The sequence below is a fragment of the Phodopus roborovskii genome, unplaced genomic scaffold (assembly GCF_943737965.1).
Source record: "Phodopus roborovskii unplaced genomic scaffold, PHOROB, whole genome shotgun sequence".
NCBI classification, from domain to species: domain Eukaryota; kingdom Metazoa; phylum Chordata; class Mammalia; order Rodentia; family Cricetidae; genus Phodopus; species Phodopus roborovskii.
This window is the reverse complement of record NW_026126558.1, coordinates 18,998,175-19,017,495: the sequence shown is the minus strand read 5'-3', so window position 1 is coordinate 19,017,495 and position 19,321 is coordinate 18,998,175. Positions and strand designations below refer to the sequence as shown.

Genomic DNA, 19,321 nt, shown 5'->3' with positions numbered 1-19,321 from the left:
TTTAATTCTGAAGCTGACATTAACCCTGGCTCTTCCTGATTTGCCCATCAGAAGCTTTAAGTGGTAGTCCAGAAATCTCACTGCTCTTTCTTTTTAAGTATTTGTTATGCAATTCATTGTCAAGAAAACTAGTAGTCTTTTTTTTTTTTTTTTTTTTTTTTTTAAAGGATGTTTCGATAGTTTCAGTTTATTCCTTCCCAAAAGACCAACCACAATCAAATGAGGTGAGTTTCTTTTATTGTCTTCATAACAAGATCAGCTTAGAACTGGATCACTTGGCCCTTTCTCTTCTTATCACCTCCCAGTTCAAAATGCTTGCATCTCTTAATAGCCAGCATCCGCTTAGATCTGCAGTTAGGCTCAACACACTCAAGCCTCAGCACAATCTTCTTTGTAGTTTTAGCCTTTTTTCGGAAAATGGGCTTAGTCTGCCCACCATATCCACTCTGTTTCCTGTCATAACGCCGCTTTCCCTGGGCATACAAAGAGTCCTTGCCCTTCTTGTACTGCGTCACTTTATGGGGCTGGTGCTTGCCACATTTCTTGCAGAACGTCCGGCGGGTCTTAGGAACATTCACCATGTTGGCAGGAGCGATATCGGCACAGAAAGAAACGAAAACTAGTAGTCTTACAGTTCCCTTTTCAACAGAGAATATGTTGGTGGTTCATTGATTAGTTATTGACTCCCTTGTTTTGTTTATTTTTGAGACAGGGTCGTCTCACTTTGTAGGCTTTGCTGGCCTGATCCTTGCTATGTAAACCAGGCTGGTCTTGAACTCACAGACATTTGTCTACTTCTGCCTTCTAAGTACCCAGCTGCCTTATGTTTTAATAATATATCTTTATGATTCTGAGATTTTATTTTTTCATTTTCTATTTATTTATTTACTTATTTATTTATTTTTTGAGGTAGGGTCTCACTGTAGTCCTGGTTGGTCTGGGACTCACCATGTAGACTCTGTTGGCCTCAAACTATGTGTGTCCACTAAACCCAGTTTTGCTTTTTATCTTCTTAATATATAAAAGAATATAATCTATTCTAATAAGTGAACAAAATTGAAAGGCTTTTAAGAAAGCTGTTAATTTCCTTCAGATCTTCCACAGTTACTCTCTAGCTATTTAGCATAAGATGATGGGCATCTGTTAGTCTTATGTGCTATGTAGACATAAATGTACATATGTAGAATTTTTGTTTGTTTGCTTGTTTTTGGTTTTTTGAGATAGGGTTTCCCTGTAGCTTTGGAGGTTGTTGTGGAGCTCCCTCAGTAGACAAGGTTAACCTTGAACTCACGGAGATCTGCCTGCCTCTCCCTCCCCAGTGCTGGGATTAAAGTTGTGTGCCACCACCATCTGGCATAGGAATTGTTTTTACTAAAGAAAGATTGAATTATATCACTCAATAAAAAGCCTCTTATAACAGTAGTGGTCAGTAGATATATTTCCATCATGACCTTTAAAACAGTTCCATTATGACTTGTAGCATAGATAGACCCTAGTTTATTTGCCCATTTCCTATGGGCATTTAGGTTACTGCCAAATTAAAAAAGAAAGGTTTATTTTTCTTTCTTCTTTGTGTGTGTGTGTGTGTGTGTGTGTGTGTGTGTGTGTGCGTGTGTGTGTGTGACTGTTTTTTTCTGCATGCATATATGTGCAGCATCTACATGCCTGGTGCCTGGGTGGCCAGAGAGGGCATTGGATTCCTTAAACTGGAGTTATGGACAGTTAATAAGTTGACATGTATGTACTGAAAACCAAACCCATATCCTATGCAAGAGCAGCAAGTGCCCTAATCATTGGGCCATCTCCAGGTTTCATTTCCTTATTTTTGTCATTACAAACTAGTATGTATGTATGTATGTATGTATGCGTGATCATATTTGCTAATTTTAATGACTAAGTTTAACAGGAGTATACTTTAGATTTTATTATTAATTATATATGTATTGATGTGTAGTGTCATACATGTTCCCATGGAGGCCATACGAGAGTGTTGGCCCTCCTAGAGTTTAGAATTTTAGGTGGATGAAGTTACAACTGCTGAACCTGGGTTCTAGGAACTAAACTTGGGTCTTTTAGAAGATCAGCAAGTGCTTTCAAGGACTGAGCCCTCTGAAGTAGTCTGAAGAATATAAATATAAATATATATATATATATATATATATATATATATATATTTATTTATATTTCAGCTGGGCTGTGCACGCCTTTAATCCCAGCACTTGGGAGGCAGAGGCTGGAGGATTTCTGTGTTTTGAGGCCAGCCTGGTCAACAAGAGCTAGTTCTAGGACAGGCTCCAAAGCCACAGAGAAACCTTGTCTTGAATACTATAAATAGGTTGCCATAGTTTACACCTGGTGAGGTGGCTCAATGGGTAAAGTACTTATTTGCTGTACTAGCCTGTGTTAGCTGTGAGTTTTCTATATCATCATACTTTTTGCTGTTTGTTTCTTGAGACAGGATTTCTATGTGAAACAGTCCTGGCTGTCTGGGATAGACCAGGTTAGTCTCAAACTCACATAGTCAGATTTTGTCTTTTTAAAAAAAAAAAAAAAAGAAAAGGGGAAAAGGTACTTATTCATACCAGGCACAATTAAAGTTTTATTTGGATAATTTGATGACACTTATAGCTTATTTTGTTAATAACATTAGGGTGGGAAAGGCAGAAATTGCTTCTTAGTTTATTAGTGTTTAGTGTAAATTTGATATTTAACTGCTTTACTTATTGCTGTTTACTTGGCCTTTGTTGCTATTCATGCATCTTAATACTATTCAGTTTTTTGGTAGTATGCTTACATTTATATGTCTGCTTTTTAAATTTTTAGTTTTGTTGATTTTTCGTATGAATAAACATAAAAAAGGATTGCTGTGGCAATTAAGGGAAAATTGAACTTAAGACCTCTTAGAGAGGTGTGCCAAGTGGCTGCCCTACACAGAGTGTGGAGGTATTTCTTCTATGTGGTTACACATCCTACCATATATTCCTTTTGTTTTGAAGAGCCAGAAATTCGTTTCAGTAATTTATAGTGCCGTAATTCACAGGGAACTGTGTTCTTCATTTGAACTTTCATGCCTGTTTTCTTGAGGAACCTGAGACAGTGATTGATAATTAGGAAGTTGTATTTTGAACTGGGAACTGTAGCATATAAAGTTTAGTGTTGTTGCATTGAAATTATTTAAAACCTGATAAAATAGCCCTGTGCCTCAAAGATATTTAAGCTCTTAGCAAAACAATAATCTTCTATTTATTTATTTTCATGTGTTTAGGTGTTTTGCCTGAATGTATATATGTGTACCATTTGCATGCCTGGTAAATGCAGAGACAAGAAGAGGGAACTAGAGTTATTGGAACTGGAGTTATTGATGGTTACGAACTGACATGTGGGTTCTGGGAATCCTACCTGGGTCTTCCTTCGGGCCTGAATTTTTTTTTAAGATATAATTTGTTTATTTGTTTTTGTTTTGTTTTTTGAGACAGCATTTCTCTTTATTGCTTTGTCCTGGAACTATCTCTGTAGACCAGGCTGGCTTGGAACTCACAGAGGTCCACCTGCCTTTGCCTCCCTAGTGCTGGGACTTAAAGGCGTGCGTCACCAATGCTCGGCTGCTTCCTTTCTTTTTAACATTAATTATATTTGTTCCCTAGCACATACAGAAGACCACTCATGCCCTCTCCCAGCCCCAGTTCCTGTTGAACTCTTCTTAAAGTGTTCTGCTCCAGTCATAGTGTTTTGCAGTTTGTAAATGCATTAATTAATGATATTTATGAAACAGAAATCTGAACTGGGCAGTGATGACATACACCTTTATTTATTTTCATACTCAGGAGGCAGAAGCAGGCAGATCTCTTGAGTTTGAGGCTGGCCTGGACTTCATAGAGAAACCCTATCTCAAAAAAAACAAAACAAGCCAGGCGTTGGTGGCACAGGAGTTTAGTTCCAGCACTCGGGAGGCAGAGGCAGGTGGATCTCTGTGAGTTTGAGTTCAGCCTGGTCTACAGAGCAAGTTACAGGACAGGCTCCAAAGCAATGCAGAGAAACCTTGTTTTGGAAAACCAAAAAACAAAACCACCACCAACAAAAAACCCCAAAACAACAACAATAAAATCTGGTATGGGGGTTTTGGATAGCAGGTAACATAAAAGTATGGATACTATAAGAAAGTATGGAGGATTTTTGCCTAGTTAAATTAGTTTCTTAGTTTTCAGCCACACAATCCTTGACTAGGTATTAAGTAGTAATCATTGGAAAAGGAAACTGTAGTCTCATTCCTTTACTCAAGTTTGTTTGTTTTTTGTTTTTGTTTTTTCAGTGTTTAGCAAGAAAAATCTATTTAAGTAAAGTCCTCAATATGGATAGAAAAGGGGTAATTTTAATGTTGAAAAGTTGGCTTTTAATTTAGAATTTTTTTTTTTAAGACTTAAAAGCTCAAATGTCTTTAGGTTGAAGGAACAGATGACCTTGTAGCTATAGGAGCATTAGCCTTTTAGTTTTGTGTTCTTGAGTCTTGGCTGTCATTAGCTCAGAGCTCTCAGCAGGTAGTGAGTTCAGATGTGGGAAGAAAGTTATCTGGGCCAGGAACTGGGCTGAGTTCTGCTCTGAAACAGAGCAGCCAGTGCACCTTCATGTCATGTGCTTTGGAAGGACAAATACATATTCTTTAAGATAAGACTATTTTAGTATTTCATATTCAGTAAAAACAGTATTTATTGGCTTCATACTTCCAGAGGTGAGGGAAAGATAAGGGTGAACTTACAAGAACATAGCCTTGAGGATCTTATCCTGGAGTGAGGAAGTAATAGATTTCAAGGGAGGAAAAAAAAAAAAAAAAAGGCGATAATTGGCTTGAAAGTGGTGTTATTTCTTGTGGTGGTTCTTTATCACAGATGTTGTTCTGTAGCTTTTGGAAATTAACTGTTTTCTCAATTTGGGTGATAAATTTTAGGAGAATCAATACAGACAATTGTTTCACTTTTTTTTTTAAATAGTGTTTTTAGTAATTTGATATGTGTTGGTAAATTTTTTGAGATTTATTAATGTTTTGTGTGTATGGGTGTTTTGCCTACATGTGTATCTCTACCACATGCATGCAGAAGAGGATGTTAGGTCCCTGGAGCTGGAGTTACAGTTGTAAGCTGCTATATGGGTGCTCGGAATTGAGCTTGAGTCCTTTGGAAGAACATTTAATTTAGTACTGTTAATTACTGAGCCATCTCTCCAGCCTCCCTAGCACGCCCCCGCCCCCATGTTGGTAATTTTTAATTACATTTGAACATATAAAACACCTGAAGTTAGTTTAATCTCCAAAACCCAATTTTACTTAGCTGTTTGGACAGAACATTTTCTAAAAGGCTGGGCATGGCTTTATATACATGTAATCCTAGTACGTGGGCATGAGGAATTTTAATTCTAGGCTAATCTGGGTTGCAGAGTGAGACCTTGTCTCAGGGAAAAAAAAATTTCTAAAATGAATTTTATAGGTTGAGGATGTATGCTTACCTAGCATGCAGGGGACCCTAAATGTGATTTTTTTCCAATGCTGAACAAACAGGAAGATCAGGAGTTCAGCAAATTGAAGGTAGGCTTAGGCCCTTAGAAAGTTATCAAATGCGTTTTGCTAGGGTACTAACTAGATAACCTCAATTTTCTTGCCCTCCCTCCCTTTCACCATCCCTCTTTCCTTCCCCCTTCCAGAGGGTGTGTGTGTGTGTGTGTGTGTGTGTGTGTGTGTGTGTGTGTGTGAGAGAGAGAGAGAGAGAGAGAGAGAGAGAGAGAGAGAGAGAGAGAGATATTCAGGTGTATGACACATCTTAATTGTTTTCCCCCTTACTTCTTTGGGACATGGTCTCCCTAAATCTGGAGCTCAGTCTCTGTCATTTTGCTTATGCTGATGGCCAACAACCCTAGATTCTCTTCCTATCTTTGCTGTCTCTACCCTCCCTAATCCCCAGTGCTGGGTTACAGTATAGAATGCTGTCTGGAGCTTTTGGGTGCTGATATCTGAATTCTGGTCCTCATGCTTGCACAGCAAGTGTCTTATCCATATCCTAGTTAGGGTTTCTATTACTGCAACAAAACACCTGATGAGAAAAAGCATGTTGGGGAGGAAAGGGTTATTTGACTCATACTTCCATATTGCTGTTTATTATCAAAGGAAGTTTATCATCACAGGAACTCAAACAGAGCAGGCACCTGGAGGCAGGAGCAGATGCAGAGGGCATGGAGGGATGCTGCTTACTGGCTTGCTTACCTTTTTTCTTTTTTCCTTTCCTTTCCTTTCCTTTCATTTCCTTTCCTTTCCTTCCCGTTTTCCCTCTTTACTTTTCTGTTCTTTTCTTTCTTGAGACGGGTTTCTGTATAGTTTTTAAAGCTGTCCTGGAACTTGCTCTGTAGACCAGGCTGGCCTAGAACTCGCAGAAATCCGCCTGTCTCTGCCTCTTAGGTGCTGAGATTAAAGGCATGTGCCACCATTGTCTGTTGACAACCTGTTTTCTTACAGAACTTACAACCATCAGCCCAGTGATGGACCTACGCATAATGGGCTAGACCCTCCCCCATCATCACTAATTAAGAAAATGACCTACAGTTGGATCTTGTAGAGGTATCTTATCATTTGAGGTTCTCTCCTTTCAGAGGTTTCCTCTTTTCTCTTAGTTTGTGTATCAAGCTGACATAAGACTAGCCTGCACACCTGGTAAACCATGCCCAGCACTTTCTCCAACAAAGTCACACCTAGTTATAGTGCCACTCTCTGCCTCCTGAGTGCTGGGATTAAAGAGTACGCTGAGTACGCCACCATCGCCCAACAAGAATGATACCTTTTTTTTTTTTTTTTTATGATTTATTTATTTATTTATCTTATTTATATGAGTGCTCTATCTGCATGTGCACCAGAAGAGGGCACCAGATCTCATTACAGATGGTTGTGAGCCACCATGTGGGTGCTGGGAATATAACTCAGGTCTTCTGGAAGAGCACTGCTGAGCAATTTCTCCAGTCCCAAGAATGACACTTTTAACATTGAATTGCAGATAGAATGGTATGTAAGAGGATCATCAAATACCCTTACACATTCTTAGAGTCTATTCTATATCCTTATTTTTAAGTTGGTGCCAGAGACTCAGTCATGTCTTTAGGCTTGCTCTAGGTGGCTTGGCTGACAGTGCTAATTGATGATTAAGGCTTCTGTTTTATTATTTTGACTGGAGAGTTTCTTCAAGTTTGTTCTCTAATAGAACAGCACATTTCTGTTACAGGTACCTCTGAGGGGTACATTATAATACTAAGAGTACACATTTAGAGGTTTGAGAACGTTATAGCTCCTGTATCTGAGGGATATGTTATGATTCTAAGAGTGTGCTTTTAAGGGTTTGAGAACTTTATCTTTCTCATTTCTACTTGCCATTCAAAAATCTCTTTCAAAATATAAGACCTCAAATCCAGGGTAAGACCACTAGGAAAGGCAGGTGAAGAAGTTGGTTGAGTAGCTGCATTCCTGTACCTTAATAATTTTCCTTATTTGTAATTTATTTTATTTTAGTTGCTGTTATTTCCAGTGTTTTATTTCCATAGAATACATTACTCTTTTTAGCACTTTGGCCCAATAAAGACATATTCCTTATTGCTTTCCTTTGTAGTATAGGACATGACTAGAATTTTCAGAACAGGTTTATTTATATAGTAAAAGAGAAGAATCAACTATTTATCTTTGCTCTTTTCCACATATTTAAAGCATCATATACCCTTTTACTTTTATCTGTTTAGAAGTTTAAAAGGGGCTTAACTTAATAGGCAACTTTTTTTTTTTGAATGCTTGCAGAGTACTGTCTTTTAGTCAGGCATTCAGAAACTTCTTTTTAGACAACTTGACACCTCTGATTCAGATCAATAAAAACTTTCTGATAGGTCCATTCTAATGGCACAGAAAATGACCATTTTTTTTTTTTTTTAGGAGACCACTTCAGCATCATCTTTTATTTAAGAGTTTAGTGGATTTGATTATTTAATTATTTAAAAAATCTAAATTTATTTAATTTTATATGTATGAGTGTTTTGCTTGATTGTATGTATGTGTACCGTTTATGTGCTTGGTGCCCAGGGAGGCCAGAAGAGGGCATCAGATTCCCCTAGAAATGGAGTTACAGACAGTTCTTCCACCTGGATGCTGGGAGTCAAATTTGGGTTGTCTGCAAGAGTAACATGTGCTCTTAACTGTTGAGCCATCTCTCCAACTCCCTAATTATTTTTAGTGGAGCCCTTATTATGTTGTATAGAGTAGTGATCTTTCCATTTGAGCCTACCTAGTTGCTTGGAATACAGGTGCACACCACAATGCCTGGTTCTTACCTTCCTTCCTTCTTTTCTTCTTTCTTTCTTTCTTTTTTTTTTTTTTAAGGGATGGTATTGCTATGTAGTCCAGGCTAGCCTTGAACTCATCATCCTCTGCTTTATTTAGCCTTTTTCTAGTGCTGAGATTACGGGTGTGTACTGTTTTGTTTTCCTTTCTTTTAATTTAATAGATTTCTATTTTTTTTAAAAATTATGCTGTCTATCTATCTATCTATCTTGCTATGCTATGCTATGCTATGCTATGCCACGCTATGCTATGGTGTGTGTGTAATGCATGCTGGAACAAGAGTTGATTCTCTCTCTACCTTGTAGTTCCCAGGGATTAAACTCAGTCTTGCCAACAATCTGAGCCATCATTGTAGGTGGGAGTTTTTCACTGGGACTTCAAGCAGCTCTATTCCGCCAGCCATTTCCAAATAACCACCTAGAGACTACTAGTTAATTGTAAATGCTTGGCTGGTAGCTAAGGCTTGTTGCTGACTAGCTCTTATAGTTTAAATTAACCCACTTAACATTAATCTACATTTTGCCACGTGGCATTACTTCTCTTTCATCTTGTACCTTCTGTTTCTTCTCTGTGTCTTGCTGGGGCTCCTCTCACTCTGCCCTTCTTCATAGCATTTTTTTCTGTCCCCTGAAAAATCCTGCCTAACTTCCAAACAGTTACCTTTTTGTTAACAATGAGAGCAACATATTTTCATAATGTACAGAAGGATTTCATAGGACATTACTCAATCCCTTATTGCTCTTTTTTTTTTTTTTCAAAGAACTACAGAAAAGATCCCTGAAACATCTTTTGGTTTATTTTATCCTTTTCCTTAGGATTTTAGAATAGAAGTTTAGACTGATTTGTGCTTCTTTTTTTTTTTTTTTCTGATGTAAGCAGTTAGTATTGTTATGACCCTTTAATAAAGTTCCTCATGTTTTGGTGACCCCCAAACCATAAAATTATTATTGCTACTTCATAGCTGTAATTTTGCTACTGTTGTTAATCTTAATGTAAATCTGTGTTTTCTGGTGATCTTTGGTGACCTCTGTGAAAGAGTTGTTTGATTCCCCAAAGGGGTCTCAGCCTATAGTTGAGAACTGCTACTCTAAGCACTGGTTTAGAACATGTGTTAATGTTTTTTGTTTAATTCTGCGTATTTACTAACTTCCTGGGATTTTTTTTGGGGGGGGGGTATTTCAAGGCAGGGTTTCTCTGTGTAGTCCTGGCTGTCCTAGACCTCACCCTGTAGACCAGCCTGGCTTCGAACTCACTGAGATCTGCCTGCCTCTGCCTCCTGAGTGCTGGGATTAAAGGCATGCATCATTACCAGCTTTCATACACCGATTTCCATTTATTTAATTCTTTTGTGATTCAGGACATGGTCTGTCTTGGTTTTCTATAAAATTATTCTATAAAATTAAAAGATTTTGTTGTATATTGTTATGTTTGACTCATCTCTAAATGCTGGCTAGTTGTGATTAGCTGATGGTGTTCTAGTTGTCTATTTTCTGTCTACTAGCAGATTCTGAGGGGAGTATGCTGAAGTTTTTTAATTGGTGATTTGTTTTTTTTTTGTTTTTTTTTTTTGTTTTTTTTTTTTTTTTTTTTTTTTTTTTTTTGTTTATTTTGGAAACAGGGTGTCTCTATGTAATCCTGGCTGGCCTGGAACTTGCTATGTAGATCAGGCTGGCCTCAAACTCACAGACATCCTCCTAATTTTTGCCTCCTGAGTGCTGGGATTAAATGCATGTGCCACTATACCAGGCCTTACTACACCAGGCCTTTTGTTGTGAAATTTTTAGGTACATTTTTAAGGTGTATTTTAGCATTAAGAGTTGTTACACTTTCCCCCCTCCCCCAATCAATTTACTGTATTATCATCCACTGGAGGAGAGAGAAAAGGGAAGAGAATGACCTACTTACAGTCTTGGGACCATGATCACTAGTCAGGGGGAAATAAATTCCTTCCTTCCCCCCCAGTTTCCATGTGCCTGCCTGCCTGCCTGTGTGGCTGCTGTGCTTCGTACCATAACCACCAGTACTGCAATAGTGTGTAGGAGTGGGGTGGGGGAATGAGGAAGGGAGTAAAGCAGAAAGCCCAGAGGGCATTTCCTCTTTGGTTTTGGTCCTCCTTTTTACAGAGCCCCTTCTCTTTTCAGTGAGCACTTCTGGTTTGTTGCTGCCAGTCCAGTACTGGATGGAGCTGGAGGGAAAGTGAAAACCTATCTATTAAGTTCATTGGAACTTGAAGACATGCATCTTCAGTCTACTTGTTGTCACTATATATGAGAGTCCTCAGGACACTGTGTAGTGCTTTTTGTTTAGTATCTATAGATGTGTTTAGTGCATGGGTTCTCAACTTTCCTAATGTTGTGACCTTTTAATACAGTTATTCATGTTGTGGTGACCCCCAACTATAAAATTATTTCATTGCTGCTACATAACTGTAATTTTGCTACTGTTATGAATCATAATGTAAATATATGATATGCAGAATATCTGATAAGTGATGCCTGTGAAAGGGTCATTCAGTGACCCCCAAAAGGGTTGTGACCCACAGGTTGAGAACTACTGGTTTAGAGGAACAGAGTGGCATGCATTTATTCATCTTTCCTGGATCCAGAAAGTGTTTAGTTTTTATTTTAGAATATGCTTTCTAAATTTTGATCAATTCTCTTTCTTTGTGTGTGGAGGGGAGGAATTCGGTGGCAGGGGCTGGACATATGTATTATGGTGTACAAGTGGAGCTCAGAGTCCATTCTCTTTGTACCATATGGATGCTAGGGGTTGAATTCAGGTTATCAGATGTGGGGGGTGTTTTTACCAGATGAGCCATTTCACTGGTCTTGTGCCCAGTTTTTGACATCTGAGTTAATTTGTTTTCAGTCTGGGCCTGTTAAGATATTATGATAAACATAATCAATTAATGTGTGAGTTGTAACAAATCGAAAAAATTGTTTTTTTTTTTTTTTTTTTTGTATGCTGTAGACAGCCTAGTATTGGGCAAACTGCCAAATCACAAAGAGTACATCAAACAGGTAACTAATTTTGTGTTCTTGTACATGGTATATATAGCTGCCAGGATCCTAAATTTGCTTCGTAAGAGCCTATTGGTATTTAAAATTATATTTTGCTCTGACTTCTTCTAGTTCTTTGTCTAGATCTTATAATGCTAGTAACTCCTACTTCTCATGTGTCGTAATTCTCCAAATGGCAGTTAGGGTTACTTCTTCAGAGGAGGGAATGTTACAGTAAAGCATGGTCTCTTCCTTTAGGTGAAGACATGTCATATTTTTGCCTTTTAACATTTAACCCAACTGGGTAGGTCAGTCACCAAGCTCTGGGTAGGTTTGGCTGAGGATCTTCCTTAACCTATGCTTAAGAAGTAGGAGAAATAAGTGGCTTCACAATGAAATAAAATACTTTTCCTCCTCAGAATCTCTGCCCTCTGCAATCACACCAGAGCTGCCTTGAAGTTCTGTTGGATTAGCCTGAGCCTAAGTGTGCTTATTTGGTACTTTAGGCCTTTTTATTCTTTCTCCCTCCTTCCCTCTCTTCCCCATTATGTGGTTGCTTGTCTACTATGTGGTTGATCTCCATGCTAGCCTAACTCAAACAGCATGATTTTCTCATTCCTCCCCTCTCTCCCTCCCTTCCTACTTCCTTCCCTCTCCCTTCTTCTCCTTCCCTCTGTCCTCCAGGATGCTGTTTAACAGCTTGCCCTCATTGGGGTTTTTCTTTCAAACTCTAATAATAATAATAAATTATCTTGGAGCTTAAAAAAATTACAGTGGTGGCACAGACTTTATTTCTGTGATTTTGTTACTGATTGCTTAGGCTTTATGCCAGATAACCTGTTTTTTTTTTTTTAAATTAGGTAGCTTAAATTCTTAACACCCCCCCAAGTTAGATTAAGTACATGTTATGGAAATAGATTTAAGCTTTTTCTAACAATCTTTATGTTTGCTTTGTAGAATCATTGAGGTATTTATAGAGAGAAACACTTTTCTAGCAGAGCTTTCCAGCTACTTTTGGGAGGTGCTGGGGTGAATCAGGCCTTTATATACATGCTAGGCAAGCTCTCTACCACTCAAGCTGTACCTGTTCCTTCCAGTAGCCTTTGTTCTTGACCTTTGATGCTATCTAGCCTTGAACCTGTAATGATCCTCCCACTTTAGCCTCCTGAGTACTGGGATGCTGAGCTACCATGCTTTGTCAGATGATGTTTCTCTTCTCCACAAGGGAGTTAAGTAAACTCTGCTTTTGAAAGCAGACTGGGGCTTTGGGCAGTTACAGTTCTTGATTACTAGCAGCTGTGCTATCTTGATGCTGTTTAGTACATTTTTCTGTTACATATTACATACACAGCATGCCAGTTTGCTTACAAATGTTTTATTCTGAAGTCTGTTGCACTTATAGTTTACAATTAAAGAAGAAATGGCTCTTTAAGTAGATCCTTAACTATTAAGCATCATATCAATAAGACATTTAAATGTTTAAATGCCTTGTCTATTGAACTTTCACAATTTCTTTTTCTCCTTTCCTTTCTCGTTGTCCTTCCCATTGTGTTTCCTCCTCCCCCCCCCTTCTTCCCTTTCTGTCTTTCTTCCAGCTCCCCCTCCTCCCTGTTCTTCTTTCCTTGATAGGGTCTCAGGTATCCTAGGCTAGCTTTTAACTTCTGACTCTTCTTTCTTCACTTTCTGAGTGCTTAGGTTGTAGGTGTGCACTGCCATGCATGATTTATGCAGTTCTGGGTATTGAACCCAAGCCTTTCTGTTTTCTAGGCAAGTACTCTTATCAACTCCACTATATCTTTATCTGAAAGCTTTGTGATTTCCTAAAAGCTTTCTGATTATGAAAATGTCATGTGCACAAAACCAGAACACTAAGCATTCCTGTATTCAGTAATGGTCATGTTTTGCTCATCTTATTTCCCCCCCTCCAGTTTTTGTTTGTTTGGTTGATTTTTTTTGTTTGTTTGTTGTCCCTTTTTTTGGAATACTTTAAAACAAATTTTAGTAATTGTATCATCATTTCATATGTAAGTGTAATGTTCATTTTGAAGTATGAAGAGAGCTCAAATACTGGAGATCAAAGACTGGTTCAGGTGCTACCTCTGTCACCTGTTACCTTTGTGATCTTAAGCAAATTACAGAGGTCTTGAAAATAAGTTTCTTCTTAGGCAAAATAAGGTAATGGTTTCTACCTTAATTACAAAGTGGTCTAAGGAGGGCTGGGGGCTGGGTGTTGGTGGCACATGTCTTTAATCCTAGCACTTGGGAGGCAGAGACAGGAGGATCTCTGTGAGTCCAGCCTAGTCTACAGAGCTAGTTCCAGGACAGGCTTCAAAGCAATACAGAGAGATCCTGTCTCAAAAAAGGAAAAAAAAAAAAAAAAAGACTGGAGATATAGTTCACTTAGTAGAAGCCTTGCCTAGCATGTACAGACCTCTGGGCTTTTCTTCCCAGCACCATATAAACTAGACATAGTGGCACATACCTTTAATTCCATTTAATCCCAGCACTTGGGAGGCAGAAACAGGAATATCAGAGGTTTAGTAGCAATTTCAGGCCAACCCGAATAATACAAAATCCTGTTTCAACCAAAGAAAGAATATGGCAAATCAGATAAGAAACATACAATTATTTTGTAAACTTCAAATGCTAGACCCTTGACTGTTTCTCATAAAAATGCAACAATAATACACAGGCAGTGTAGGGATCTCTGGGACCACCTGGGACAGCAGAGTTTCAATCTGCATGAGACAAGAAGGAAATCTGATTCAACACTACTCAGTAGTCAGTGTTGGTTCAACTTCTAGAGTCTGACACTAGGCAGCTTATTTAGGTATATATAAGCACAACACAATTTTGGAAGAAAGTTTCTTTATGATAATTAATTCAGTCTGCATGTACAACAAAGCTTAAGACATGATTACACTGAAACACTTTTCAAAGTATATATGACTGTTGATTGAGAAACAGTGCTTAAGATAAGGGTCTAGGGTGAATGATAGAGATAAACATGAGTCTGGGGGAGCCAGGTGTGGCCTGGCTCTACAGATAGCACAGAGGTCACCAGGCTATTAATCACATCCATTCCCAGCCTTCTGGGAAGAAAACAGTCTATACATCTTTTTCTTTGAAGAGATAACCCGTTGTGTTTATCATTCCTGGTTCACCTAGTACTTACCTGTGAGCACAAGAACCTCTGTGCTCACCAACAAGGTAAAACTATATGTAGCTTGCTTGCATTACACAGGTTCCAGAGGACCAACATAGCCTTTCTTATAAGAAGTATCAACACTTAGGTAGCTTCCCCCAAATTTCCACTGCATTGCCTCCAACTTGAAGTTTAAGGCTAAAGGGAATTGATGAGAGTGGATTATTCACCTGGTGTGTTGGTTAAAACAACACTTGAAATCACCAATTTAAGCATTCAGCAGCTAGTAAGTGTACCATAGAAGACTGATATCCTCAAGGAAAGATTGTAGTATCTTCATTTAATTTTCACCTCCCCAGGTTCTGCTATGTGGCTGCTAGCTGCCTGTAACTCACTATATAGACTGGGCTGGCCTTGAATTCACAGAGCTCCTCTGCCTCTGGAGGTATAAGCACCATACTCAGGCCTAATTTTATGTTTTACTTTACTTACTTTCACTGAGGTACAGTGTGTGTATGTATGTATGCATGCATGTAAAGGAACCTATTTAAATGGGAAGTTCAGTGAGTTTTGAGAATGTGTGTATACAGCTTGGGAATGTCTTGTCATCCCAGATTTCTTGTACCTAGTCAGTCTCCATCCCTACCCTCAAGAAACCATTTTTCCTTCCTCCTTCTTTTCTTTTGATTAGTTCTATTTTTCCAGTAGAGCCCCATGAACAAAGTGAGAGAGTTTGAACTCTATTGTACTTAATTTGCTTGACAGAAGGTTGCTATTTTAATGATTTTTTTTAAATGTGGATTGATATTTTGCCTTCATGTATGTCTGTGGGAGTGTGTCAGATCTCTGGAACTGGAGTTACAGACAGCTGTGAGCTGCCATGTGGGTGCTTGGAATTGAACTGGGGTCCTCTAGAAAAGTAGCTAGTGCTCTTAACTGCTGAACCGTCTCTCCAGCCCCTGGCAGAAGGTTTTTTTTTTTTTTTTTTTTTTTAATTATTTATTGGTTCTGTTTTAGTTTAAGAAGCTTCATATTATTATTCATAACCATTCATAAAAATTATGCACTCAGACATTTGGGCTGTTTCTAGTTTTTTGAAATTATAAATGAAGCATTTATGAACATTTATGTGCAAATCTTAGCAAGGACTTGGATTTTTCATTTCTTGTGGGTAAATGCCCGTTTTGGTAATACTGAATATATTTTTTTATTCCCTCTCTCCCAGCATTTATTCCCTCTCTCCCATCTCATCCCAGTGATGATCTTGAACTGTTGATTTTGCCTCTTCTTCCTATATGCTGGAATCACAGGAGTGAGGTACTGCCTCAGATTGGGTATATTTTCTGAATTTTTATGTGCTGGATATAGTTAGCTTCATATGAAACTATGAAATTTTTCTCCAAAGTTGTTGGACCATTTTTGTTCCTTTGAGCAGTCTTTATCAGTTCAGTTACTTTGAACTTTTTGTTCTTTTGTTTTGTTTTGTTTTTGTTTTTGGAGACAGGGTTTCTCTGTATTGCTTTGGAGTCTGTCCTGGAACTAGCTCTATAGACCAGGCTGGCCTCGAGCTCACAGAGATCCGCCTGTCTCTGCTACCCGAGTGCTGGGATTAGACATGTGCCACCAGCACCTGGCTCAGTTATTCTGAACTTTAATCCTTGGTGTTTGATATGCATAGTTTAGTTTTAGCCATTTTATTGTTTGTAGTTTCTCATTATGTTTTCTTCTCTCATATTTTACATCCTGATTGCAGTTTTCCCTCCCTCCTTCTCCTCCCAGTCCTGTTCCCCCCACCTCTGGCCCCCCCTCCCCCCAATTCACTTCTCTGTTTCTCTTCAGAAAAGAGCATGTCTCCCAGGGATATCAACTAAACATGGCATATCAGTTGCAGTGGCACCTCCCCTCATATTAAAGCTGGATGAAGTTATCCAGTGGGGGGAGGGTCCCAAAAGCAGGCAAAAGAGTAAGAGACAGCCTTCGTTCCCACTGTTTGGGGTTCCACAAGATGACAAAGCTACACAACCATAACATATGTGGAGGGCCTAGGTCAGACCTATGCAGGCTCCCTGACTGTTGGTCCCAGATTAGTTGATAGCTTGTCACTAAAATTTAAATAGCATTTTCTTGTTAAATATCTTTTCATATGCTTATGGTCATTTGTATATTTTTATTTTATTTTATTTTGAGACAAGGTCACATGTAGCTCAGGCTAGCTTTGAACTTGCTATGTAGTGTGATAACCTTGAATTTCTGATCCTTCTGCTTTTATTTCCCAAGTGCTGGGATTTTAGGTACGTACTACTATGCCTATATTGCTTTTTGCATACTGGGTAAGCATTCTTTATAATTGAGCTATATCTTTAACTCCTGTGTGTCTTTTTCTAGAGAAGTGTCCTTATGAATCTTTTACCATTTAAAAATAAACTTTCCTTATTATTGAATTATAAAATTTATATATTCTGAATAGACATCATTTATCTGAACTGTCTTGTTCCCCCCAACCTCATGACTTACCTTATTTTTGTTATATTTTTATTTGAGTGTGTATGTAGGCTTTTACCATGGTGTTTGAGTGAAGGTCAGAGAACAACTTGTAGGAGTTGGCTCTTTCTACCAGAACCTAGGTTGTCAGGCTTGGAGGCAGGTGCCTTTACCTGCTGAGTTATCTCACTGGGCCAATATTAATTTTTTTTTTCCCCAAGTAGTAATCCACTTATACTGGCACTTTTTGCTAAAAAGACTAGTCTTTCACCTGTTGAATGATTTTTCCACTTTAATGAAAACTAGTTGAACATTCCTGGCTCTGTCATTCTCTAAACTCAGTTCTATAGTATCTTATTTGTTATAACTTGGTAATAATTCTTAAAATTAAACAGTACAAAATTTCCAACTTTATTATTTTATTTTCTCTTATGCTTGTTTTGGCTGTTATAGATCATTTTTAAAAACCCCGACACTAAATAGGGTTACCTGGAGGTTGGCTTATTTTTGTCTTTATCTCACTTTTTAAAAAGTTTTTGAAACCAGGTTTTATGTGCCAGGCTACATCAAATTTGATGACTCTAAATTTCTGATCTTTTGTTGCATCTGCCTCCTGATGTGTTGGATTAGAACCCTCCACGTACAACCCCCTCCCCTCGCTAGATATTATTATTGGTGCTAGGGATTTAAACTCAGGGCTCCATGAATAATAGGCAAGTTACCAGCCGAGCTGCCTCTTTAGTCCTTTTTCTGAACTACACTAAAAGTATATTTTCAAAACATACCCAGTGCACCAAAATGGTGTTTGTTGGACAGATGGTTGCTGTTTAATCTGACAGTTGGTTCCTTCTAATTTCTCATATTTTGCTGAGTTAATTTGTGACTCTGGTTATGTTCATTTATTTTATTGAGCTATGTTGAATGAATTTAAGAGCAGTTGAATAGAAAAATGTTTGTCTTTCCTGACGTTAGGTATAGGCTTTTCCCAAATTACGTTAATGATTAAGTAAAGATTTGTGCTAGTATTTTCTATTTTCTTGTGAGCTATGTAAATATAGTATCCTCTTCCCTCTTTGAAACATTGGTTATTGCTTTGCATCTCAGGCTAGCTTGGAACTCATTATGTACCTCAGGCTGTCCTTGAACACATAATAATTTTCCTTCTGTCGTCTTTCTAATGTTGGGATTACAGGAATGAGCCTTCATACTTGGACATTGATGTTTCTGTCTTGTTTTGTTAGCCCTTTGTAGTCTTTCTAGAAATTTACTGAGTTGGGGGATTTGTATGTAATGTAGCTTATTAGCAAACTTTATTGTATCTAAGCTAGCAAGTCTTGTGTTCTTAAAAACCATCCAGTATTTTATATGGGAAGTTGTATGAATTGTTTTAGAAGCCAAAAAAAAAAAAAAAAAAAAAAAAAATGAACATTTTTATTTTATGTCTTTCCATATCCAGAGGATGCCAGCCCCCATCAGATTGCGGGAGCTGATCCGGACCATCCGGACAGCCCGAACCCAAGCTGAGGAACGAGAAATGATCCAGAAAGAATGTGCTGCAATCCGGTCATCATTTAGAGAAGAAGACAATACATACCGGTGTCGGAATGTGGCAAAATTACTATATATGCACATGCTGGGCTACCCTGCTCACTTTGGACAGGTAGGCTGAGGGGAGACCACATTTAGCAAGGACACTTCTTCTTTGAATGATAGTAACTTACTTAGGGAATCGAATATTTCCTGGCAGGGAGATGCCTATAGTTTGTAGTCTGATCATTAAGGCACCAAGGGTAGGTAGGATGATGGAGAGAGCAGTCATGTACCTGGATAGGCATGAAATTCCCTCTTTTGTCCTTCCTGTTGTAATTTTGTGTGTGGAATAGAGATTTGTTTTTTTAATGGTGGCCCCCTAGCTTAAATATTTACCAGATTAGCTGGAGGACTAATTGTTCTGCAAGAGGACCTGGGCTTTAAAGGTTTAATTAGTGCTTGCTAAGTGTTTTTCTTAGTTACTTTCTCTGTGTATCATATATGGGAAAATGGTATGACAGATGCTTTTAAGTTAAAGATATTAAGTGGATGCCAGGTACTTGCATTTTGTTTTGTCCTGATTTCCTCAGGCCTTAGTTGCTGCCATTTTTGTGCAACTATTTCTGCCTGCTGATTCCCTTCCTGACACAAATGTATGTTCTTTGCTTTCTTCAGTCAGTGCATTTAGGGTGATAGTTTCAGGTACAGGTGCTTTTTCTTTTGATGCTTATAGTGTGATAAAGGGGGCTTAGGATTTAGTCACAGAAGATAGATGAATTGTTTTAAAACTTAATAACATTTTTAGTTTTAAAT

At 38.3% G+C, this 19,321-nt stretch overlaps 2 protein-coding genes across 2 annotated transcripts in view; one reads left to right on the top strand and one right to left on the bottom strand.

The window, feature by feature from the left end:
- Ap1g1 (adaptor related protein complex 1 subunit gamma 1) overlaps positions 1-19,321 on the top strand; it is an 84,773-nt gene that overhangs the window by 8,502 nt on the left and 56,950 nt on the right. Inside the window, exon 2 of the mRNA XM_051201530.1 lies at positions 18,435-18,638. Within this exon, the coding sequence (XP_051057487.1) occupies positions 18,438-18,638 (201 nt within the window). The 5' untranslated portion in view covers positions 18,435-18,437. The remainder of the gene's footprint in view (positions 1-18,434; positions 18,639-19,321) is intronic.
- On the bottom strand, positions 223-613 carry LOC127234546 (60S ribosomal protein L36a). Its single transcript, XM_051201531.1, has one exon. It carries the CDS (start codon positions 579-581, stop codon positions 261-263), a length of 321 nt encoding a protein of 106 aa, XP_051057488.1. The 5' UTR covers positions 582-613; the 3' UTR covers positions 223-260.

Bases quoted from the DNA above. Each gene is read 5' to 3' on its own strand.
- LOC127234546 (XM_051201531.1), bottom strand. From the start codon at position 581: ATGGTGAATGTTCCTAAGACCCGCCGGACGTTCTGCAAGAAATGTGGC.